Genomic DNA, 26,757 nt, shown 5'->3' on the forward strand with positions numbered 1-26,757 from the left:
TCTTATTAACTACTGTCTTCACAACATAAGTGCTAATGAGATATTCATCTTTGTTTCTCTCACACAACAATCATTAGAGTTCTGTCAGATTATTTCTTATTACGTCTTGGGAATAAATACATGGAAGTGATCATTTATTAGCCATTTTGGTAGTTTTTCCAGAAACAATCTAAACACGTATTGATCAAGTCAGTCTTTTTGACACAATGACCTTAGAAGTGAAGGTTCAAGATCAAAGATGTAGAAGGAGCCACATTTACCTTTGGAAAAGCAGCCAGTTATAAAAAACATTTCTCTGCTACTGGGTAGTACTATGACCAATGTCACCTTGATAAGCTTTAACTTGGGGATATATGAGAACTTCCATCCCACACAATGCTTGGAGTATAGAACAGCAAGAAGTATGGATATGGCTGGAAATAATGATGACGCGGTTAACAGAAAGTGTATTTTCTGATTTTGATTTGATTCATGAGTTGAATACATGCAAGGATCAGGACTGCATGCCCCCAAATAAGCCAATATCTGAGTAGCATCTCTATGTTTGTATCTATCCAGTGGTGATTGAGAATAAACATTATCTGGCTGACATATCACAATGTTATCTTGTTCGTGAATTAGGAGGATCCAGTGTTTTCTACTTCTAGTTCAACTGGAACTACAAGCTTCTATACTTGACTGCTTCATTTCTTATGGTGCACATTGGCTCATTAATACATATTTAAGAGGTTGTACTACTGAAACACCTTAGTTTAATTTATACTACGGTGACCAATAATGAAAAATAACTACTACTCCAGAATTCGAGTCTCAGTTCTAGTTTTCATGAGCAGTACACATCATCTTGGACTGGTTTCTGTGTTCTAAACATGACATATGAATATATATATATATAAAATATATACACACACACACATTTAAATACATATATTTATATATGTAATTATTTGTGTCTCACAGGATGTTAAGGGAGTCAAATTTGATATGTGTGAAGACATTTTGGAAAGTATAAAAGTGCCCACAATGCAGTGTTTATATAAATTATTATTATAGAAAATACACTGACACAGGGAGGGGAACATCACACAACAAGACCTGTCAGGGTGCTGGGGACAAGGGGAGGGAGAGCATTAGGACAAATACCTAATTCATGCGAGGTTTAAAACCTAGATGACAGAATGATAGGTGCAGCAAACCACCATGGCACATCTATACCTATGTAACAAGCCTGCATATTCTGCATATGCATCCCAGAACTTAAGGTAAAATAAAAAAATTATAACTAATAATTTTTGGCCCTCACATGATGCTGCAAAGGAGAGCTCTGGATAGTGCTTGAAGAGTGCAACCAAATGTCCATTTACCTTAATACATTTTATTTTAATGTCCTGAAATCCTCTTGTCCCTCAGTTGAATAGGATCTGTATCTCTCACTTACACTAGCCTCTCACATAGATGCTGTTCTTGGGCTGCTTCCTATTATGCCAGTATTTAGTTAATTTTGGCATTCCTTATTTACGGCATATGTGTGGATCTCACTGGTAACCTACAAGGTAGGCAGCACCAATCTATGTGGGGCACTATGATTACCTTTTCTCCAATCCAGATCTCCTGGAGAGCTTAGTGCACAGACTCAGGGATACTTGAGCTCTCTCTAAATTCCAAGTTCTACTGATTAGATTGTGAGAACCTGATTTATTTTATCACTGCATCCAGAATTTACCACTCTGTTATATCTACAGCATATAAATGTCAGATAAACAGGAAAAAACAGACCACTTAGCAAACAATGCTAATTAAAGTAGAGAGAGAGAGAGAAAAAAAAAAAAAAAAGGGAGAGGGAGAGAGAAAGACTGATTCTCTAAGTGTAATTCATGCATGACAATGCTCCTTACAATAGGAGTGGTTGTATTTGTAGTTATAATATGACATTGCCTATGGTTTGTATTCTACATGGATTAATAATACGCCTATCAACTCCTCTTAAGACAATGAGCAGTCTCTTCTTAGTGCATTAGAATAGTGGGAGTAATTGCCTTTCGAAATCATCTTGAAAACTAAAAGTATGAAGACTGCTTAGTGATATGTATTATTTTATTTCATATGCTCCTTTTGGGTAGAGTTTATGTTTTATGCCCCCAGGGCATCTATACATGAATTCAGTAGAGTTGATTTAAAATGACATAATCACTCAAAAACCCGGCTTATAATCTTAAAGCATCTGCATGAATAAAAGGATTTTTTGAAAATAATTAGACTTGAAAAATAATCATTATGAAAATAATATTTAGTGAAAAGTGAGGGATTCATCTTGACTTTAAAAATAGATGAAATATTATACATGACACTTGAATTTACTAGAATCATCACATTTTAAATAATCTTATTCTTGACGGTCATCCCCTATAAGCTGACTACATTTTTTGTTATGAAAAAGGTATGATTGTCACAATTGCTCATTCATACCAACTAATTAAATCTCAATATAAAAGTGAGCAAGTGTAGATTATTTTCTAGGAATACAACTCCTAAGAGTGGGAGATGAGAATTGTGGCAAAATAACACTTTTTCAAAGATTTTTATCTGCCTTATAACATCTCTAGAAGTGACAATGAAACTTTCTAACTGGCTTCCACATTTTTTGCCCCATGGCTGGAAATGTATGGTAGAGAAATAGCAAAAAGTGACATTATCTTTAACTGAAAGAGAGAATGACTGAAGGTTAGAAGGGAGGCAAAGCTAAAAATTTCTTGCAATAAGTTGGTCTTCCTGCTTTTATGAAGCATTCCTGTCCTTCGAGAAAGCAGTAAGATAAAGCCTACTCTGTGGAAGGGACTGAGAAAAACATAGTTAACTATCATTTTGCTTTTTTTGTTTTTGTTTGTTTTTTTTTTTAACCTATATAATATTCCTCAACTATCTCTATCTCTTACAAACTCTACTGCAATAGTCTTACATTATAAATGTTTTTACTTAGTTGCAAAAAAAACAAAAAACAACAAAAAAAGATTCCTTTGTAATGTTTTCCTTCAAAATCTAACTACAGGATGAAAGCTTTATCTTTTTCCTGAAAGATGCCAGCCATAAGATTCACACCAAGAAATAGTGCAAGACAGAATCCACTAACCAAATGTATATCTACTGATTCTTCCATTCATTCATTCATTCACCCATTTGTACTCATTTGTTGAATATTTTCATTTAATAATGGTTACACAGGGAAGGAATAAAAATACAGTATTCTGACTCAGAACATTTAGAATACTGTGGTGGAGCATGCAATCCAATTTCTTTTGGGTTTGGAGAGGGAATCTATCGTTTTATGAATTAATCTTTTACACATGTATTAAGTGTTCACACTGTATATTCAAGGTTGCATCCCCAGGGCCTGCCACACTACCTAGCATATAAGAGACAAATATCTGGCCAATGAGTCAGAAATGATTCCAGCCAATATAATCAGAAAAACAGAAGTGATTTGATAGGAAAAATAAGTCCAACACTATAAATCACCTCATCTTACTGGACAAAACAAAAGTACCTTAGACTTTTACAAAAACATTTCCAAATGCAAGAGATTGACAGAACCAAAGATGCTCTATGTTCTCTGATACCAAGCTATCAGATGATTAGAAAAGATATCAATTTGAAAAGCAAGAAGAAGCATTGTCATGTTAACTTTTTCGGAAAATGTGGCTGCTACCACCATTCATTGTAAGGCAATTGGTGCTCCTTCATTTTTACAACAAATAAATGGTGCCAGTGTTTACCTTTCTCCTTTTCCCTTTGATTTCATTGTTTTCATCTCTTCCTATTTCATTTTTGGTGTCCCAACTCCCAGAGGAGCTACCTCAGGAAATAAGATCTCACATAGCAAGAAAAGTCCAAGGAGCAAATGCTGTTTGACTCTAACCAACACACCGCAGCACCTTAGGTCCACGTGTAAATTTAGGGAAGATAATTACATGCTCTCTTCCAGTTATTATTATATGATTCCATAAGTCAAAGAAATCTGGAAATGTTTCTGTGAGTAGAAATTTGTGATAAAGGAGATAGTCTTTTTTACTCTGCCAAAATACTTTTTGGTACAAGGAATGTGCCCTGTATATAACTGTTGATTTAATTTGAGATATCATGAGCCCTGACACTTGACTTCTAGTTCTCCAATTTAAGTTACTAAGCTGCCTACATTCTAGCAGGATAATTTGCCATATAATCATGAATGGGTGGGGGAAATTGGCAGCTTTTAATAGTTCTCAAAGGTAGTTCCTAAGAGAGGTGAGTTGGAACTGATGAAATTGAGATAGATGCTAAGTGACCAGGCATCCCTGCTTTGAATTTTAAATGGAAATTCAGTGTGTAACAAATGCAGGCTCTGTATGAGCAGCAAGTTGATTTTTCCACTATTGAGCATGGAAGAAGCATGAATGTTATAGCTGAACAGACTGGACTTAAATCCCACCTCTGCCACTTACTAGCTGTGTAACCCTGGGCGAGTTCCCCAACTTCTCTGTATTTCTTTCTATGTAAAAGTGAAGTTATTTACACCTATTTTGCATGAGTATTATATGTATTACATTATCTACACCTAGATAGGCATACTGTATAGCACAGTAGCTAGTATATGGAAGATATTATCATGAGTATTTATTACATAGATATAACCAGCTTTCAAAATGAATGGCTCTTGTAGATATTTTCACATTATTCTCACTGCAATATGGAAATTAAACTTTATTCCTAGCACTGGACTCCCTAATCTTTAGAGGCAAACACTCTCTTCACAAAGAAAGTACACGTTTTTCACCTAAACTCACACATCCCTGTTTAAATATTCTATAAACAGAGAAGATTATATATTTGATAGGACAGTGCTTGTAAAAGCACCTCACAAAAATCACAACATTGTCAGTGTATTGAAGATACAAGGATCGTCTCTTCTCTCTAGCTACACGATGTAATCAAGCATTTGTCAAATCATATTTGGAGGCTCTTTGAATTATGTACTCCAGTTCCCTTTTAGGTAAAGAGAAGGAAACCCTAAACTGGCACGGTCAGGCATGGGTCAGATGTACAGTGTCAAATTACTGCACTGCACTGTTCAGGAGGGACTTAGGAGTCTATCCCAGTCTCCCGGCTCTCCACCCAGTTGGCATCTTACTCCTTCTACTGCTCTTAGTTTCATGTTTGGGTATGGGACAGACAAAAATAACAGCGGGAATAATTTACTACTTTTCCCAAGTTTCTCATATGTGACTGGACTTTTTAAATTCTGCCCTATGTCTTACTGAAATTTTAAGGAAGGCATTTGAAAAATACTAGGGAATGGTGCCGTCACTCACAGCTGCCAGACTAGAGAGCACTCAGTGGCTAGTGCAAAGCCCAGTAAAATCCAACTGAAGAACACAAGTGCAGAAACAGGACAAGAATTTTGCTAATTGTCTTGAGAACTAGGAGCTTCATTAGAGAACTTGACTTTGTGCACGTATTTCATGAGATGGGATCTGCTGCTGAACTCTTCCTGCAGGTATTTCAGTGTTTTATTTAGTTATGATATTGCCTAATGACCTCTTTTTTTGGGTCCACTATTCAGATTTTTTTTGGTCATTTAAAAAGTTGTTATAAATAAACATCACTTAAATAACATTTAGATTTCTAAATGATTAAACATATCCTCTCTTGGATAGCTTTCCTCTCGCCAGCCTTGCATTTACAGTCTGTCTCACTCAATGCTGACATGTTTCATTGCAGGTGTTATCATGCCTCTGCCATCTGGGTTTGTCCTTTTCCTTCCTGCACACCTCTGCAATCCCCACCTGCCCTCTTCCCTTCATTATCATTGCTTAGATGCCTACTAAGTAAGGACAAGAAAGAAGGCTACTCAACATAAATATACCTTTTATCATCATGAGAACTTATATAGGTGTAGCTCTTTAAACAGATAGTTCAGAAGACAAACTTTTCTTGATGATTTGGTGTCATTTTTATGAGCACGAGGCTGGAAACACAGTAGTGATCTCAAAGAGTATCGCTGACTATTCCCCATAGGTGCCCAAGGTGCTTGTTTACTTTTTAGTATATGAAAGCTCAATCTAGTTTTTGTCTTTTGTCAGCCTTTATAGACCTCTTTCTTTCTTTCAGTTTGCCCCTTCAGATCTGCTTTGAGCTGGAAATCCAGATAATCAAAGTTCTCTATCTTGAGAGATGAGAAATTGGTATAAGGCAAAGGATGTCAGACAGGTTCTCAAATGAGAAAGCCCAGGTGCATGAGAGCACTCAGTCAAGGCTGATGGCTTCAAATACACAGGACCTGTTAGTTTCTTCCAAATGCAAAGTTCTTCATGAAGGTAGTACATTTATTTGTAAGCGACTCTCCCAGTAATATTTTCACTATGATAATTTTCAAATGGGCTTTTCTTATTTTATTGAATCCAAGAATCCTTACTGAAAGAAGGTTCCACATTTCTAAATTTCTATTTTCCAAGATCTATTCAAACAGAAGCCAAGCCTCCTTTTGTGTTCCATTGAGTTGGCTGGGAGGGAAATGAAGATGAAGTAATATAATAAGGAAGGTGGCTATCTTACTGTCATTGACTACTTTGCTACCTGAAAGACTTGAAGGTACACTGGTTTCTATTTTTTGGTAGAACCTGATGCAGCCATACAGGCATCCAGCTATATCTATCCAGAGTGGGTGATTAACCTGGTGTACCCCGAAGAGATGGAGAGATGTGCTCCATGGTAGCATCTTTTTGGTTTCCTAGGACCAGTTGTTTGCTTGACAAATTGAGAAGTCCTGGTACAGGACTTATAATGCTGCTTCCCAGTGATCTGCTGCATAGGCATTGGAGTCAGACATACCCACGTTTAAATCTGGACTCTACTATTTCGAGCTGGTAGAACTTGGGTGACTTATTTAACCTCTCATTTGTAAATGGGAGGGATGCACTGCCAATCTTTGCAGTAGTTGTAGGAATTAAGAAAATCATGACAGATGATATACTTAATACTGTTCCTGGTATGGGATAAATTCAAAATAAATATTGGCTATTATCACCTTCATTATTATTTTATAAGACATGCATATGTTACCTCCGGCATGCTGAAAATAACATTTCTTAATAAAGTGGGTAAAATCCCAGTATCCTTGCATTCACAAGAGGTAGACAATCCACTTTTGTCCTTGTCTAGCATATTGTGAAGTGGAAGGGGAAAGAGCCAAACAGTGCATGAAGAATGCAAATGTATTTTTTTCCTGAATGTTCTATTTTGCTTTTTGACTTTTAAACTCCACTTTATTTCAAAACACAGTTCCAACCATTCCAAAGCATTTTTGAATTGGAAAGCCTTCTTTTTTTTTGTTTCATAATAAGCTAACTGCAGGTGCAAACTCAAGGGAGACAGACCTTGGAAATTTTAAGTATGTTGCCATGGCAATGGTTTGCAAGAATGTGTATGAGTTTCATCTTAGCTCTCAAGCATTCAACCGAGTTCATATGTGGAGGTTCAAATCACGAGGCACACAATGTTTGCCACTCATTGTGTCTTGAAAGGTTTGGAAATAACTGTCTGTGTTGCTTATAGCAACCAGAAACCACAAAATTCTATTTATTTATTTATTTATTTATGCAAATGTAGAGATCCAGTCATTCATATCTGCTTTTAGGTGGCCTATCTCACCAGTTTGGCTACTCTAAGAGAAGCAGTACACATAAATCCAACAATAATCATTTTCACCATTGTTGCAAACACAGTTGTACTCCCAATATGGAATAGCTATAAAAATGTTCTACTGAATATCACATTAATTTCCTCATCCAAATTTGACAGATCCTCCAAGAAGCACAATAATTATTCAAAGATACTGCATTAAAGCAAAATTTCAGTCTAATGAATTGTGGAGGATCTCCTTAAAAGTACCGCATCTTACAGTGTAGGAAAGAAAGTGAAAGCATACAAGTCCAGTCATTAAATTAACACCACCCACCCCAGAGAAAGCACCAGCACCACCACTGCCAACAAAAAGACATGCAAAAAACATCATTTTATCATATATCACTACCTCAATTGTTCTTAAATAGTTCAGTTAATGCTTCTAAATTCCAGAACCTGCACAATGAACTCATGCTTCATTGACAAAAGAGGCAATGATTCTTGATAAAAGCATTCTTTTCCCCATAAATGGAATCCACAGCATACTACGCTTGGGAAAGTTTTAAAGCTACCTATTGGGTACAGGAGATAATTATTAACAAATTCTCTTCTAATTACGAGGCTTTTTTTTTTTTCATGTAAAATGAGTACTAAACAAATAATATCATTTTTTAAATTAAATAATTGATTAATTAAAATCCAGCAAGAAAAAGCTGGATTTCTAGGGATGTATGTTCTTCAGGTTTCCTAGCAAAAGCTTGCTGCAAATGATTCATCATGATACAGAATGCCCTACATAAAAACAAGGCCACAGGGGACCCCAGTATCTCCTGCATTTTGTTACTGACAAAACCCTTCACAAAGGCATTATTAGCTACCAAACCCTGGCAGTTACTTAAAATTCACTTTGTTGCTTTAACATTGACCTATCTTCCAAAACACACACACACACACACACACACACACACACACACACACACACAAACACACACACAATCTCTCAATCTCCCGTACTCCTTGCTGTAACATCTTGTTGATGTACTTTAAGACTGCAGTAGAGCTTCCCTCCCCTGACCCTCCATTCTAAGAAGCTTACAGCAATGCTGGAATTAAACAAATGAGAACACAGTAATTAGCTATGCAAACTGTCAACTAGATCTAAAAAGAAAAACAACCCAGAAAACATAACAATCAGCAGTTTCAAGTCCTAACAAGAATCTGCATTGAATTCTCATTTATTTTAAACAAAAATAGATTAGGCCTTTTGAAAAATAGTCAGTGAAATTTCTGTGGAAATAGGACAAATTAGCCTATAGGTCTTTACATCTGATTTCTGTGATGCTGATACAGTAGAAAAGTCCAACACTCTTTCCAAATAAATGCTCTTCTACACGTTAATAGCCATACTTACTTCCAAAGGTGAGTAGCACCAAAAATATTTCCAAAGCGGATATGAAACAGGTTAGTGGATCAACTTATGTGGTGTGACACCCCAGTTCCCAACTCTCTTCCCACAACCTCATCCTAATCATTTTATCAATGATAACTAAAATATAAAGGGAAACTGTAAGGGAAAAACAATTCTTGAAATATCTGGTGTGGCTGGGTGTGGTGGTACACACCTCTAGTCCCCGTCACCTTGAGGAGGCTGAGGCAGGAGGGTCACTTGACTCCAGCCTGGGCAACACAGTGAGACCCTAACACTAAAAAAAAAGAAAAAAGAAAAATATTTGTGTGTTTGTGGTATACGAAGGGGAGGGAATAGGTCTTAAATTCCTTGGGTGGAGAGTATTGATTATATAATTTGTAGCTAAATCTCAGAGTTTCTTCATAGATATCAACCAACTGCCTCCTTACCCTTCAAGAACCATCCTGAGTTCCGACGAAGCAACATGGATTATCTCTATGATACAGATACTTTGTCTGAATACTAATCTAATGCTTCAATTGACTGTTAAATGTTCTCTTAACCCATTTGCATCCCATAATAGACATCTGGATTTTTTTTTAATTGAGAATTGTAATGACTCTGTAAAAGTTTTGTTGCTTCAAGTCTTTTATCTTTAAACTTGCTGAACAACTGCCTACTTTACAAATAGAGAATGTAATGTGTAATGCCTGAAACTAGTGTAGGACAATAAATAGTAATCTAAGATTTGATAAGAGTTCTATCAGCATTCTAACCCACTGACCTGGGATAAATCACTCCTCATCCTAATATAAGTAGGTTAGAGTAGATGACTTTTCACATCTCCCATGCAATGATGGAGAGTAACGCAAGGGAGTCCTGTGGTAATGGTAGAGGTTAATATCCTGATTGAGGTGGTGGTTACAAGAAGCTACACATGTGATAAAATTGCATAGAAGCCAGGCATGGTGGCTCACGAGGTCAGGAGATCAAGACCATCCTGACTAACATGGTGAAATCCGTTTTTACTAAAAATACAAAAATTAGCCAGGCGTGGTGGCAGGCGCCTGTAGTCCCAGCTACTCAGGAGGCTGAGGTAGGAGAATTGTTTGAACCTGGGAGGTAGAGGTTGCAGTGAGCTGAGATCATGCCACTGAACTCCAGCTTGGGTGACAGAGCGAGACTCCAACTCAACAAAACAAAACAAACAAAAAACTGCATAGAGCTACACATGCACATATACAAACACAAACACGCAAATGAGTGCATGCATCACTGACAAAATCTGAATAAACTCTATGATTTGTACCCATATCAACATTCTGGTTTTGATATTGGACTACAGGTAAGAAAGATGTTAACATGGCAACGAGATTGGTTGAGGAGTAGAGGGATCTCCCTGTATCTTCCTGTGCAACATTCTATGAATCTATAATTATTTCAAAGTAGGATGTTTTAGAAATAAATAAATAGGCCGGGCGCGGTGGCTCAAGCCTGTAATCCCAGCACTTTGGGAGGCCGAGACGGGCAGATCACGAGGTCAGGAGATCGAAACCATCCTGGCTAACTCGGTGAAACCCCGTCTCTACTAAAAAATACAAAAAACTGGCCAGGCGTGGTGGCGGGCGCCTGTAGTCCCAGCTACTCGGGAGGCTGAGGCAGGAGAATGGCGAGAACCCGGGAGGCGGAGCTTGCAGTGAGCTGAGATCCGGCCACTGCACTCCAGCCTGGGCGACAGAGCGAGACTCCGTCTCAAAAAAAAAAAAAAAAAAAAAAAAAAAGAAATAAATAAATACATAATACATACATACATAAGTAAAGTAATCTTCTCTTTCATGAAATGGCTTATTGACAGTCAGAGATAAAATGACAATATACAGTTGTCAGCCTGTCATACATACAGTCATACATACAGCCTGATGTTTTATCAATGGAGCAAAATTAATTGGTTACATACAATTTACTTTTCTGCTAAAAACTGTAGTTGTTACCTGAAATAACTATTGTTTTTAATGTAGTTACAATATTGACTATTTCACCATTACTCAAGGTAAAGATATTGTCACGTTATCACTAGTGACACCATTTTTGTCTATTTTTTGTCACTTATCTCTGAATATTAAATCCTGAAATTAAGACATGAAATAACTAAAAATTTCACCACCAAAAAATTATGTACTTGATTTAAAAGAGAAAATGGTCAGGCATGGTGGCTCATCCCTGTAATACTGGCATTTTGGGAGGCGGAGGCAGGAGGATCACTTGAGCTCAGGAGTTCCAGATCAGCCTAGGCAACATAGCAAGACCTCACATCTACTAAAAAGGGGGAAAAAAAAATAGCAAAGCTTGGTGGCTTGTGCCTGTAGTCCCAGTGTACTCAGGAGGCTCAGGCAGGAGGAGCCCTTGAGTCCAGGATATGGAGACAGCAGTGAGCTATGATCATGCAACTACACTCAGCCTGGGCAACAAAGTGAGAGCACGTCTCTAAATAAATAAATAAGGGCATATAGTAAAAAAAGAAAATGAAAACAAAATACAAATAAAATGAAACTGACAAAACAGGAAATATCAGGGATTCACTAAAAATTAATTTTCCATTATTTATATCCTGAGGACGCTGCCATTTCTGCCCAATTAGCTACCCTTACAATGTGTAATCTTATTTTTCAGTCCTCAAATCCTGCAGAATCCTTATTTATCTGAGAATTCAATTGTGCTCAATAAGCTTTCTTTTAATGTCACAGAATTCAGTGAATTTTCCTGACTTCCATGTGGTCTAAAAATAATGGCTAGTGACTTAGAAGTTTTATTGCTATGTATTGGCTTCAACATTTGTCTTTCAAGTGACAGGAATGGGGCAGAAAAAAGACAGTAGATGCCACTAGCAGAGTTCTGGTGTAGGCAAAATAGAAGAAAAGAGGCAAAGCAAATGGGAAATAAGAAGGAGAATGAGCAGAAGGAAGGAGAAAAGCTAAGAAAAGAGTTCCTCCACCTATGTTTGGGTGGTGGCAGAGTGTCTCTGTCCATTTTACAAGTGACATCTATGATACAGCTATTTCATAATTAGGAAAGTAGAATGAATCTCTCACGCAATGAGATGTGAAATAAGTCTTGATTACAGTATTCTAGAAAGCGGCTTAAGAGAAAAGAAGCAAAAGACTTTACTCCTCATAAACACCAAACCTTCAGACACAGAACAGAAATGTGCAGTTAGAAGATCCCTCCCACCCCCATCCTTGAACATCTTTCACCAAACAAAACAGGGTAAAACAAACTCGGGCAGTTTCTCAATTACCTTCATTAAAATGTCAGAATCCATTAATACTTTTTCCAGAGCTAATACTATCAGTAAATTTTAAATAGTGGGAGGAATTATTACAAAAGAATAAAATATTTAACAGATGCTGAATCGGTCACGTGTTCCAGAGCTGCTGTAACATAACCAGGCCTCTAGTTTATGTGTTCATAATGAAAACAGCTGGCTGAGAAGTTATGAGGCCACACCTCACAACACCTCATTCTCACCCTGCTCTCTCCCTAGTCCCACAGAGGCACAATACAGTTCTAAAGCTTTGAAGTCTGAAGTTCAGGGAATGCTTTAAAGATGAAGTGTTTGAGCTAACTATTTTCTGGAAGCCAAATCTATCATTATAGGATTACATTAAAAGCTACACTTCTACTGTACATATCAATTTATGTTCCAAACTGCTGGTTTCCCAGAACATCCATTGAATCCTGGTGGGAGGTAAATAGTTTCTGTTTAGATTTTGACAGAAAATTAAAATTTAAAATGTAATCACTGTATGCATCTTCCATATATTAAGAAGTCTTCGGTGGCTCACACCTGTAATCCCAGCACTTTGGGAGGATGAGGCAGATGGATTACCTGAGGTCAGGAGTTGGAGACCAGTCTGGCCAATATGGTGAAACCCTGTCTCTACTAAAACTACAAAAAATTAGCCAGGTGTGGTGGCATGCACCTGTAATGCCAGCTACTCAGGAGGCTGAGGCGGGAGAATTGCTTGAACTAGGGAGGTGGAGGTTGCAGTGAGCCGAGATCACGCCATTGTACTCCAGCAAAAAAGCCAGGCATGGTGGCTCACATCTGTAATCCCAGCACTTTGGGAGGCTGAGGCGGGTGGACTGCCTGAGGCCAGGAGTTTGAGACCACCAGCCTGGCCAAGATGGTGAAACCACGTCTCTACTAAAAATACAAAAAATTAGCTGGACATGGTGGCGGGTGCCTGTAATCCCAGCTACTAGGGAGGCTGAGGCAGGAGAATCGCTTGAACCCGGGAGGTGGAGGTTGCAGTAAGCCAAGATTGTGCCATTGCACTCCAGTCTGGGCAACAAAAGCGAAAGTCCATCTCAAAAAATAAATAAATAAAATAAAATTTAAAAGTCTTGAAATGATAAATGTCCAAGTGCTTTACTTTACTTTATTTTTTGAGATAAGGGTCTCACTCTGTCACCCAGTCTGGAGTGCAGAGGTGCAATCTCAGATCACTGCAACCTCCGTCTCCTGGGCTCAAGTGATTCTCCCACTTCAGACCCCTGACGGGTGCGCACCACCGCGCCTGGCTATTTTTTGTATTTTTGGTAGAGACAGGTTTCACCATGTTTCCCAGGCTGGTCTCAAACTCCTGAGCTCAAACCTGCCTTGGCCTACCAAAGTGCTGGGATTAAAGGCATGAGTCACTATGTCCGGTTTCAAAGTTCTAATTATGTTTCCTTGTGTCTAGGAACAACTTTTTCCTGCCTAAGGTTTCTAATTATTACAGATGCAAGCAAGCTATATAATCTTTTTTCTTTTTTCTTTCTTTTTTTGAGACAGAGTGTGCCTCTGTCTTCCAGGTTGGAGTGCAATGGGGACATCTTGGCCCACTACAACCTCCAACTCCCAGGTTCAAACAATTCTCCTGCCTCAGCCTCTCAAGTAGCTGGGTTTACAGGCGCCCACCACCACACCCAGCTAATTTTTTGTAGTTTTAGTAGAGATGGGGTTTTACCATGTTGACCAGGCTGGTCTTGAACTCCTGACCCAGGCAATCCACTCGCCTTGGCCTCCCAAAGTGCTGGGATTACAGGTGTGAGCCACCACGCCTGGCTTAAGTTTTTATATACAAATTGTGAACAGCCATAAAAATAATTTGTCCTACACAACTAACCTTTTGTTCCTAATATAGACTTTCTCTTTCACATTTATAGAAAAATGCTTACAACGCCTTGTTCTCAGAGGATCTCATTTGGCAGTTTTGAAATTTATTTTTCCACAAATCTTTATCAGTGGTAAGAATGTTTCTCAGGCTGTGCTGTCAATTGCTTATGTCACCACTTTCCTTCCCACTTCATTAGGAACCACACTGTACTTTATTTCTTAAAGGAGAATCTGAAACTGATTTGGGGAAGAAGGACTTTTAGTACAGAGCATGCAGCACTCTATCAAATATTTATTGATATAAAGACTAAAAATACACACAGTAGGTACAGCATTCACATGGGCAATTATTTAGCAGATTCAGCTGGTGTGATTTTACACCACAGTGGTATTCTTCTTATGCATACCAGAGAGAGAATCAAAGTTTCTTGACATATGGTAATAAACATTTTCACTTACAGTGAATAAGTTTGCTCTTTTGGCATCCATTGTATAAAAAATAGTTTGAAATCATTCCAAATTAGCAAAGCTGGAAGTTTGGAAACACAAGGGGAACGATCAGTGTAGGCCCCCATACCTTCGTTTTCACTGAAGTGTGATTGCTTTTGAGATACAACACCGAGAAAATTGTCCTCATTTTCAAGATGAAGAGATGTTATTTCTTCCTATTGTGTTTCTGGGATTTGAAATGAGCGTCTGTATTCTTCATTACGGAAATGGAAAATGAGTTTGCCCTATAATTAATGCTAGATGTGACAATTTTTCTGGCACTATCTTCAAAATAAAAATTTTCAAGATGACAATCTCATAAGAAAATCTCAGATGCAGATTCATCTCAAAATCCAGGTGAGATAATTCAACAAAATGAAAAATAGCCTGTTTATAAGACCAATGTTCTTTAAAATGTTTCTTTTTTTTTTTTTTAAAGGAAACACATTTATTCACACTCTAAAATCATGAAATGTTAGAGCTGCGAACTCCTCACCTTACAAACAAGAAAATCAAGTGTCAGAAGATTAAGCCATTAAGTCTTCACCAGTAGATGTAGAACTTTCTCCAGTACAATGTCTTCACATAAATCAATTAAAAGAAAATGCTCTAAAATTAGATAAGCTCCAAAGAGTAATCTGTTCACATTGGGACATGTTGAATTTGAAGTGAACTGATAGCAGTTGTAAGGGTAGATCTGAAGTTGAGAAGAGAATTCTGGGCTGGAGATCTTACAGATTTCCCAACGAAACCAAAAGAGAAAAGGAGATTCTGAGACCAACTTCAGAAAAATCCAACATTTAAAAGGTTAGAAAGAAAAAAAACAGGTACAAACAAAGAACTGCTTTCCTGTTAATTGTTTTTACTCCTCAAATATTTGATTGAATGCTTCCAAATGGAAATCTGAGGAATCCAGTGAAGAGGATTCTCTTAGGCAATTGGTGGATTCTCTTAGGCAATTTATCGAACTCAGTGATAAATTTCCCAAAGTAGTCTTATAACACTCAGTGGTATCTATGACACAAGAATTGTAAAAGTAAATCACTTTTCAAAAGTAATTCACCTTAAAAAAGTGATTAAAATTAACCAGATGTTAATTTCTTAGCATTGACATACGTACAATGGGTTATAGGACATATTCACATTAGGGAAAAATGAACAAAAAGAGAATTCTCTAAAATACATTTATGACATTTCTAGAATCTCAAATTATTCTTAATTAAAATATTTATTTTTAAAATAAAAAAGTGTGCTGATCTGATTAACTCCCATATATTACATATAAGATGACAAAACTGTGGTATTTATAAACACATTCTCTTTTTTAAAAATGATGCAGATACATTCAACAAAGAAAAAGAAATACAACCACAACCAAAACAAGCAACTTACAAATTCTTCCCCCACTTTTGTTATGTTTATAGACATAAAACATGTATTATCCTTGTCTGAATGACATGTATTTGAAAATGTCCTCCCATTTTAGAGTTTCAAATAAAACAAGCATATACTTTTCTACTTAATCTTTTCAATTTAAACCTTCATATCTCTTCCTAAAGTACTGAAAACAGTAGATGCATCATTTAGGGAATTGCTAGGTAGAGTGAAATAGGCTGGAGTCAGTATTTATTTTGTTATTGCAGGAGAAGCCTTCTGTTTAAAATGACACCTTCTCTTGCAATTGAAATCTTACTATGTGGAAAACTAGAAAGTCAGGAATCTAGAAAACACTTGGTGCAGTGGATGTCTTTAAGAAGGACCTTAGCTTCCTTTTCTCTAGCTTGAAGTTTTGTAAAGCAATCAAGAGCTATTCAGTTTAATGTATTACACTTAGGTATCATTTCAGTCAGTTTTAATGAATGGTTCACAAAATATCCCATAGTTATTCACCATATTTTAAGCTATTTACTGAAAAAATAATAGTATTGATGACCATTCCAGTATCAGGAGTAGATAGTTTTTATAATTATTATTACCTATTCAAAATTGTTTCACCTAAGGCCAGATCCTCATTTACTGCCCAGAGCTACTCACACTCACCCACAGATTCCATCCCACCAAAAAGAAAAGAAAATTAAGAGCTACCAAAGGAAGTAGAATCAGGCAAAGAATTATTGCTAGAGCAATTTATAAGAATGCTCAATTATACCATAAGGGTCTGAGACAGTTATGCAGTTATGCCAAAGGGTCCAATTTACTTTTTCTAAAGAAAAACACTTAGCAACAATGGCTAATTTTAATGAATAAAGAGAATGAATACAAACTAACTATGCAGATGACTTTTCAACCAAAAGTTGCATCCATTTTGCATTACTTTTATATTTCATAAAGCATGAAAACTGGCTTTTAAGAAATCAGTATGTTGTCCTGAGAACATGTAGAAAAACAGGAAACAACCACCTTGACTGCTTTTGAGACAAGTTACTTGGGTCCTCTCTTAATATTCTAGTACCCTCAGTGTCCGTAATGCCATTTTAGAGGTGGGTATTGATATTAAGGGCTGTGTAGCCTACCTGATTTGACCTGATTTTGTGTTACCTTTTATTTTGTAACTGGATAACTAATGCTGCTCAAACACAGGAAACATATAGCAAAATAACATTAATGTATCTTCTTGAACTCTCCTTTCTCTAAGCTACCTTGAAATACATAGAATACAATGAGCAAATATATTGACAAGACAATGAGCAAATATATATTAAGTAATGCTACAGGGTAAAATAGTTAGGCCTTCAGTGCTCCTCTAGTTTTATGTGTATTTGTCCTGACTCTTCAATTGAACTTTTAAGGTAGCAAGTGTCTCATTTTTCTTTGCGTAACCCACAACATCTAGGAGTGTTCTGGCATAGATGCAATCATCCAGTAGATATTTTAACTGATCTTAACTAACAATGTACAAAAGCACTGAGGGGGTGCTTAATAATTGCTTGCATATTTTAATTTTCAACATTCTGGAAAGAGATAGTAAAATTCCTAAAGGCTAAGAAACCTTTTGCCAAATCGAAGAGTAGCTATTCCCTGCCAAATTTTTGGCTTGCTATATGTACTTTTAAGCCTATTATTTAATATCTACATATTTAGCAATGTTTTATATAGACACACAATTTATACAAATGTTGTAGTCCCACTACAAATCTAAAGAGTAGATGATCCACTCAAATCTAGCTGTGCTAATGGACAGATGCATGGTATATAATTAAAACAATGATTTTGAAGCCAATGGAGGGTAACTGGTCCAAAAAGCACATCTAATCATGCAAACTAATCCAATATGTAGACAGTTCATACATGGAAAATTGAGAATTGACTCCTGAGTCTATACATGTGCAACTTCAAAATAAAGCACTTTAAAAAAAATCAAAATTATATGCAAAAGGTTTGATTTGACAATAAAATGGCTTTGAAGTCATAATGGCAGCCTTAGTTTTATATATGTAATTATACCTTATTATACATACATTTTATTTTATATAATCTATATAGTTGCATAGAAAGTATTTTTTTCATTATAGGTAAATTCATTTCACTGGACGACTGATTAGGAAAGACTTTTGTCTTTGATACACTCTCCCATCTGAGTACTAACCAGGGCCAACCCTGCTTAGCTTCTGAGATCAGATGAGACTGGGTGTATTCAGTGTGGTATGGCCACATACTGATATATTCCTGTAGAGTTTTCAACTTGAACGATGTTAAGTCAGCCAGGTAATGGCATTTCCCTATACTGTTAAGCCTTCACTTTACCCATGATTTTACTATTAAATTTACGCTGTGAACTTATGTAATCATGTTTTTCATAAAAAATCTGAAATAGTCTTAAAGCCAAGATGGTGGAGTCCCACAAAACTCATTACATTTTAATAAAAAAGCAGCGGAAACAAAGGTGAGAGCATAGAGACTGCAGACCTGATTTCTTTTGAGAACTGACTTATTTTGGCTCCTCAAAATATTAAAGTCATTTCCACCATGATATATAGTTTTTGTCTTTCAAAGTAATGAATACTTAAAGTAATGGAGACTTTAAACAAAAGGCTGTACATTATAGTTATGGGAAAATAGTAAAACAAGTATTTGAATATTTTTTATTCCCATGAAAATGAATTGTGGCTTAATCCACAGATCAAAAATCATATACCACAACATTGAAAAAATATGTATCATTGGTTTTTGGGAAATAATTCTGAGGTAGTTACTTATGGTTAATCAAATGCATTAAAATAAAGGTGAAAATTTGAGGAGCAAATGGAAATGGGTAGTGATAATACACATAGCTTATGATGCAAAAATATAAACTATCTCTCATATATTTCTGCTTTTTAATAGTTGTTACTCAGTTTGAATTCATATTGTCTTTAATGTGCCAAAAGACCCTAGAGATATCCATGAACGTATAATTGTCCGTGACTCTCTCCAGTTATTCTGTGTACTGGAAATTGCCTACCTACTCCACAATATTGTCCTTAGCTCCATTCTCTGTGCTAGAGTGATGAGGGAAGGAGGCCTTCAGGAGATTCAAATATCAGCTGTCAAGTAAATGTAAATAAGATAGCAGAAGGTAAAATCAGTCTTTTGGGGTCAATACTGGTAACTGTAGTGTAAATTTTAAAAATTTAAATGCTAAAGAAAGTATAAATCTAAACTTGGTGTCATTATACTATCTTGAATTTGCACAAAGATTATTGTTTATGTTTAATAATCTCAAGTTCTGAAGCAAATGGATGCCATTTTTTTTTCTGTCTATTGGTGTTTGAGTCCATAAACCACAGGAAAAGCAGTGGAGGAATAAAACACTGGGAACTAGGAAAATGGGAGGTAAAAGAGAAGACTAAATAATAAAAGGCACCACTTGACCTAAGTATGATTAAATATTCATTAACACTGTTCAGTTGTGGATTTTGGTAGTGCTCATAATACTAGAATTAAGAGCACTAATTTTGATAGGGTGAAATCTCATTTAAATGTCATTTTCTAAATGGGCAGAGTATAAGCTGAGTTCTTGAAATATTTAAACTTAATATAGACAAAGGCCTAAAGTACTTGGCTACATGCTTTTTTCCCATTTGAAAACTAAAAAGTGTCAGCTAAGAGGGCTTTTCCTATCAATTAGCATTCTGGTTACTGTATTCATCATATAGTTAATTGATTGTCCTCGTACTTTATAAATGCACCCAGATGCTGTGGTATAAACACATTTCATAAATTAAAGAAGCATATGGAAGTGACACAGACAGTAGCATTTCATCATAACTACCCAGAACATCTTTAATAAGCGATGTTACATCACTAGTTATTTTGTAAATATGTAAGCATTTCCCTAGTTAATGTGTTGGTGAGAAATTTGCTTGGCACTTGAGCCCAAATGCTATTGTAACCAGACATTTAATAACAGTTCAGGGCTCTTCTAGCTTCATTCCATTCTGCTCATAAGAATAATGTGTCTCTTAGCCTACTGGGCAACCTTGATTGTGCAAAGTCAATGAAAATATTTATCCTTTATTACTGGGTAATTTCGCTCAATGAACAGCAGTCTACTCTCCATAACATAAATATCTGTCCAAAGATCGGTCTGGAGACTTTTTCTAAAACTGTTACAGGGAATTTGCCAAGTAAGAAGCATATTGCTGCTTAATAAATTTTTTCCATTAATCTCTAAAGATAGAATATGAAGGAAACGACAGCAGAAATATGTTGGCTTTATTCTTCAACTTTGGGAAAACTAGTATAATGATGTGAGTATATTATCCTGAATTTACCTTAAGGCACCAAAAGGAAAAATTTTTTTCTTCTTGTCTAAGTCATTATTTCTTGTCAAGCCAAGGTTCAAAAGTTAAGTCAAAAGAATTTTTTTGAGAATGGAAACTTTCTTTGGAGAATGGAAATTCTCTACATACATTAATACAAAATCCACTAGATAACTGACAAGTGAGCTGTGGGTAACCCAAACGACTGCATTTCAACATTTTAAATTTGTGTTTCATTGTTACATTTTAGAAGCATGATTTTTGTCAGATTAATTTGCACTTAGGACTGAAAATTTTATCTGGGTTCAACTAGAATTTTGTAAGAGTCATTAAAATCAGAGGATTCAGAAGTAAGTTGATTTTCATCCTCCTTCAGTCCTATGACTTTTCTGGGTAAAAGCTGTGTCCAGTTCTCTGGGAGCTGGGGTGACAGAAGGTTTGATGGAGGCTGCTGAAAGATTAATTTCATTTCAGAATTTGAACTGGGTATTGGTCAGGCTCCATGCTGCATGATAAAATCAGCACATACTTAAATAAAACATTCAAAAGTTATTCTGTAAATGGCCATCTATTAAAAAGCCAGAAGTCACATAAGAGTAGATTACCTAGCATGGTTCTAAACATTTTCAGAATTGAAAACCTCTTTAGGGAAAAATTTGGTAAACCCTATAGATGCTTGAATCATCCAAAGTCTGGTAAATAAGTTTAGTATGAATTGCCACATTTATATTTAGATGCCACTAACTAAAATAATACAAAAGCCTAATGTTAATTTCACTTCTGCTTTTCCTGAACTTGGCAAACAGAAAAATGTGACAAACACCACAAATAGACAACACATTATTTGTAATCTGGTAAAGCAACTTCCATTCATGGAATTTCTTTCCTTCATGAAGCAAAGACTATCTAGTTTAATGAAAATAGTTGTCACCACAGACATGACATTCTGTCTCCTAATTAAATGAAGATGCAATCAGAAGATCCCTTGAAAAGAGAGGCCAGGCTTCCTTCATTATTAAGCACACTCTTCCCTAAGGGCACCCTCCTACCCTTTTTCTGATATGCAATCCCTTCTGTCCTCCATCTGCTCCACCCCCACCTATTGTCTCCACTCACTCCAAGCATGCTAATCCCATCTGTCTATACTCTTGCTTCTGCTAGCTCTAATTCCCCACAGGCCTAGGCAATGTTTGAATGCCAAGGCATTTTTGCTTTTCTCGAGAATAAGGACTAGCTAGGAGGGTATCAAACAATTCCCCAAGGAATTCACACACACACGAACATGAACATGGTCTCTCACATACAAACAGCAGTTTAGAATCCTCTTCTAGGATATAATTTCTTAAAAAATGTTTTTAATTATTTCATCTGGGAGGCATTTTAGAAAATTAAAATCTTACTATTGTTGAAGTAATCAAAATTAATATTTCAGAAATATAAACACTTTCATTATCCCAGACATGCTTTTTTTCAGTAAGCAGAATGTAAGTAAATGTTACTAATATCTTATCATAAATTATTTACATTAATCAGGTTTAATCATTGATCACTAATACATTTTCTGTTTTACCAAACATACATTTAATTCAGACATTCCATCTTTACAAATGCTCATGAAAATCCCACTCTGCCACAAAAGCATGCATGGTCATAATCTAAGCATATTTAAGCAAAATTTTCACCAAGTCATTAACAATAACAAAGCAGTCTGGCAAGTATTGAAAGCAGCTTTTATTCATGCTTTCACTTGAACTAAGTTAATACATATATACATACATATGCACACACACACACACACGTTTTGGTTGTTTTTGCCACAAGCATGCTGATAAACCCCTGAAGCTCACAAAAAGCAGCAGCAGATAAAACTAGAAGCAACCATGCTCAGGGTTTAAGGACATTTTAAAATTTAAAACAACCTTTCTACATTTCACATACAGCGTGCATAAATTTGACATGCAATCTTCAAGAAGAAATATTTTAACATAAATCTTAAAATTAGTTTATCCAAATGAGTTTATTCTTATTTTCATTATTATTGTTTTTAGGCTTCTGGTATCTTAAACCCTGCATGCTGCAGATCTAAGCTGTGCTCAGCAGCGGCTGTGACAGAAGAAGCTACCTGCGAGTTTTCACAGTGCCATCTCATATCCATGTCTGTCTGGCTACCCTGCGTGCTTAGAGCTTTTTTCTTAATTCTTAATGGAAATCCTAGGAAATTTAGTCCATCCTCTGAAATCAATACTGGTGACAGGAGAGCTCCCTGACTCAGTGGGAGATCAAGATGATAAATTGCCTGCGCATCAGCCCGGCCTATCAGTGCCCTGCACACAGATGGGCGAGAAAAGACACAGAAAAAGCTCTATCAGTCACGTGTCACTGAGGAGCCAATGGCTGACGCGCTACGGCAGGAAGGGATGCTGCAGTTCCGTCTGCAGTTGACGAGGCTGTTGGTACACAGCCCAGCCCGGCACCGCTCAAAAAGTCTAAGAAGTCGTTGCTTTTGAATTTGCTCCCCTAACGAGACCGCACAGGGAAACAGACCTCCTTCTAAACCCCTGACCCAAAGAAAGGCTGATTTTCATGCATGAACATTTTCTGTATATTACATACTAATCCAGTGTGATTGCTAAGCAGAAGGGAAACTTTTTTTCCCCCAGCCCTTAAACTGTTATGTATTTTTCTTGAGATAATTATCATCTTTTTTGCCTAATATTAAATTAGAAGACTTAAACTGTGCAATTAGCATGCAACTCTCCTAGCAGAATCTCCTCGAAGCCTTATAATTGTAATTATAATTTTATTTGTAAGTTAATGAGTGACATTTTTTGAATGCCATGTTTATAATGAGTATTTTTATAGGATGAGTTTGTAAAGACAATTATGCAACATTAAGAAATACATTCTTAGGCATTTTTTTTTTTTTTTTGCCAATTACAACTGTTCCTCTTTAAAGACAATTTAAGTCCCAATAAATATATCATTTTATCAATCATTAAAAATAAAAACAAGCACCAAAAGATGCACATCCTGTTTCCCAAAGCCTGAAGAACGAATTATTATTCAATGATGAAAATATGTACTTATTTGCTGCCTTTTCTCTGAAATTTACAATAGCTATTTGGTAAGCAAGGACTACACATCTGGAATACCATATGGAAATATATCCCCAAATACATCTGTTTCCAGTGATCATACTGTAATAACAGATATGTTTACACACTTCTTCAATGTAACTGGGATGATTATATATACAGTCTGACAGGGTAGGCTATAAGTGATGAGACCAGTGTGTGTTTCAAATGACAGTATCATGGAGATTTTTTTTTAAAGCTCAAAAGTAGCATAAAACAATCTTCAGGAATAAAATTTCTAGAAGAAAAAGTACCCTAGCCACCCTGGCACTTTTATTGCTTTTCATTGCCCAGTTTTCATGCTGTTCATGCATTTGAAAGAATTAATTCTAACATCTTTTAGAGTCAGGCAACACTATTTAGGAAAAAAAAAGTGTATCAGAATTAACATTGATAAGTGTGCCTCATAAGTAAAGCTTACGAGTTGTAGAATGCTGAAATTCCAAAGCTCAATTTGTCTTTGCAACTATTTTTTAAACTAAACACATTCCTGAAAGATTGAACCCTGTTGAGTTTTTCTGCAAATTTCTTTCATTCAGTATTGACTTCAGGAAATAATAAAGCATTTTTCAAGATTTTTAAAATAGATGTTATCATGTGTTTTTTTCTATTTATTCAGACTATTCAATAATAACATAATTCTCAACAAACTTTATTCTTAAATAATATTATGACTCAGAGCACCTGTCATCAAAAAGAAAACAAGAAGAAAACATCAACACTAAACCTATTCATTACAGCACTGTAATAGCACCAAACTAGAAACCACCTTAATCACTGATAGTAAACTGATTAAACTATGATATAGCCTTACAGGAGAAATACTCGTCATCTGTAAAATACAATGTGGTAAATCATATGTCCTTATATGAAAAGATTTGTCAGGTACATTGGAATGAAAATTAAAGCCATAAAATTTAAATTGTGTATAGGCTATACTTACACAACACATGCATGTATACATACACAAATGACTGCATATGCAGAAGAATTTTTTTTTTTTGAGATGGAGTCTTGCTCTCTCAACCAGGCTGGAGTGCAGTGGTGGGATCTAGGCTCACTGCAACCTCTGCCTCCCAGGTTCAAGAGATTCTTCTGCCTCAGCCTCCTGAGTAGCTGGGATTACAGGTGAGTGCCACCACGCCCAGATAGGTTTTTTTTTTTTTTTTTTTTTTTGTATTTTTAGTAGAAATGGGGTTTCACCATGTTGGCCTGGTGGATCTCAAACTCCTGATCTCAAGTGATCCGCCCACTTTGGTCTCCCAAAGTACTAGGATTACAGGCATGAGCCACCCTGCCCGACCTACAGGAAATTTCTGTAAGGACATAAATTATCAGTTAATAGTGGCCAAATAGTGGCTACATCTGAGGAGAGAGACTGAGTTCAAAGGTAAGACTGAGACATAGTTTTATTAGGTATCATTTTATACATTTTGTTCAAGTCTATGGTTTACTTTTCTAATTTAAAATTAACTAATTAAAATAATGTTACCGATGTTCATTTAGGTTTAGAATAACAAGACTGGTAGATATTTTCAGGGAAAATCTTGAGGGAAAGGAGGGAAGACAGAGGGAAGGGTATGTGGCCTGCTTTTTTTCACGTAAAGAAAATAGTGTAGGTGTGGGCAAGAAGGGAATTGTAAAATAAAGGTTCTGGCAATCTTAGCTGAAGACCTTCACATCTCACGTCAACCTGAAGTTCTTTTATCTATGAATGCAAATAATAATACAGACATGGATTAAGAGATTTACAATTTAGAGTGACGATTCACCCAAATTTTGTCTGATTCTTTGAGGCACGAACATAAAGGGCTGAGAAGTAAATGATTTGTATATTTACCCAGACTTGGGCAAATTAACCTCTCCAAGCCTTAGTTTTCTCAGCTGGATGCAATTAGCAAAAAGTGGCCGAGCTAAACTTGAATTTCAATTTAGGGTATTGTTCATTGCTGCTTCAAAGGCAAAATAACATCCATATTTTTATCAGTAAGGTTGTAGGGCTAAAGACAAAACAAATTTTCACGTTTCCTCCCCAGAAACAGCTTATGTTGTTCAAAACTCAAAACTTGGCTGACAGATTCTATTGCTGGCTCTTGTTGTTATTCAGATTCTTGTAACTTTAAGAGATACAAACTGCCCCCCCCCAAAAAAAAATGAATTGGCCAAATTAAGTCAAAGCTTATAATTTGAATAATTTAAGGGTTTGGGGGTTTTACATAACACTGCTATAAATCAGTGGTTTGGAATGGTGATTTTGCTCCAGCCCACCCCCCAGGGAACATTTGACAATGTTTGGTGACATTTCTGGTTGTCAAAACTGGAGGGTGCTAGCAGCATCTAGTGGATAGTGGCCAAGGATGCTGCTAATCATTCTATAATGTACAGGACAGTCCCTATCACAAATAATTATTTGGACCCAAACGTCAACAGCGCTGAGATAGAGAAACCATGTTCTAAATGCTAAACTTTTCTACCTTCTTTCCAAAAGATTTAAAAATATATATTCTGTATTGTGAAGCATATATTTGTAAAGTGGCAAGATTTACATGGAGAAGAGAGGGGGACCAAGGACCAAGCCCTGGGTTTCTCCAATTTTAATAAGTTACAGAAAAGAGGAAAAAACAGCAAATGAGGATGAAGCGACGGGAGGACAACTCAAAGGATGGTGATGTGGAAGTCAGTGGTAAAAGTATGTTAGTAAAGAGATTAGGGTCAATTTGTTCAAATATTGTGATAGGACAAGTTATCTGTTCTTTATAGGTTTTTAAAAATAATTAAAGTGAGATATTAACCTAATTGAAATTAACAATACAAATACTGGAAGTCTTTATTGCTCTGCATGATATCTGTATTTTTAAAGGTATGGCCAGAAAATGTAGTGGGGCGGTGGCTCACCTGTAATACCAGCACTTTGGGAGGCTGAGTTGAGTGGATCACGAGGGCAGGAGATCGACACCATCCTGGCCAATATGGTGAAACCCCATCTCTACTAAAAATATGAAAATTAGCTGCGTGTGGTGGCTGGCGCCTGTAATCCCAGCTACTCGGGAGGCTGAGGCAGGAGAATTGCTTGAACCAGGGAGTCAGAGGTTGCAGTGAGCTAAGATTGCGTCACTGCACTCCAGCCTGGCGACAGAGTGAGACTCCGTCCCCACAAAAAAAGAAAATGTATTA

At 36.4% G+C, this 26,757-nt stretch overlaps 1 protein-coding gene across 22 annotated transcripts in view; it reads right to left on the reverse strand.

Moving 5' to 3' along the window:
* The window catches only part of NRXN1 (neurexin 1), a 1,137,472-nt gene that overhangs the window by 34,674 nt on the left and 1,076,041 nt on the right, over nt 1-26,757 (reverse strand). Inside the window, exon 1 of one of the 22 annotated variants that reach the window (XM_038006283.2) lies at nt 22,572-22,785. The exons of 20 other annotated variants lie outside the window; for them this stretch is intronic. In XM_038006283.2, coding sequence (XP_037862211.1) covers nt 22,572-22,604 — 33 coding nt within the window. In that variant the 5' untranslated portion in view covers nt 22,605-22,785. Of the gene's footprint in view, nt 1-22,571; nt 22,786-26,757 lie in introns of those variants that run through there. One more of the 22 variants, XM_038006282.2, reaches the window with a different exon arrangement.

Source organism: Chlorocebus sabaeus, chromosome 14 (genome assembly GCF_047675955.1).
Source record: "Chlorocebus sabaeus isolate Y175 chromosome 14, mChlSab1.0.hap1, whole genome shotgun sequence".
Lineage (NCBI taxonomy): Eukaryota > Metazoa > Chordata > Mammalia > Primates > Cercopithecidae > Chlorocebus > Chlorocebus sabaeus.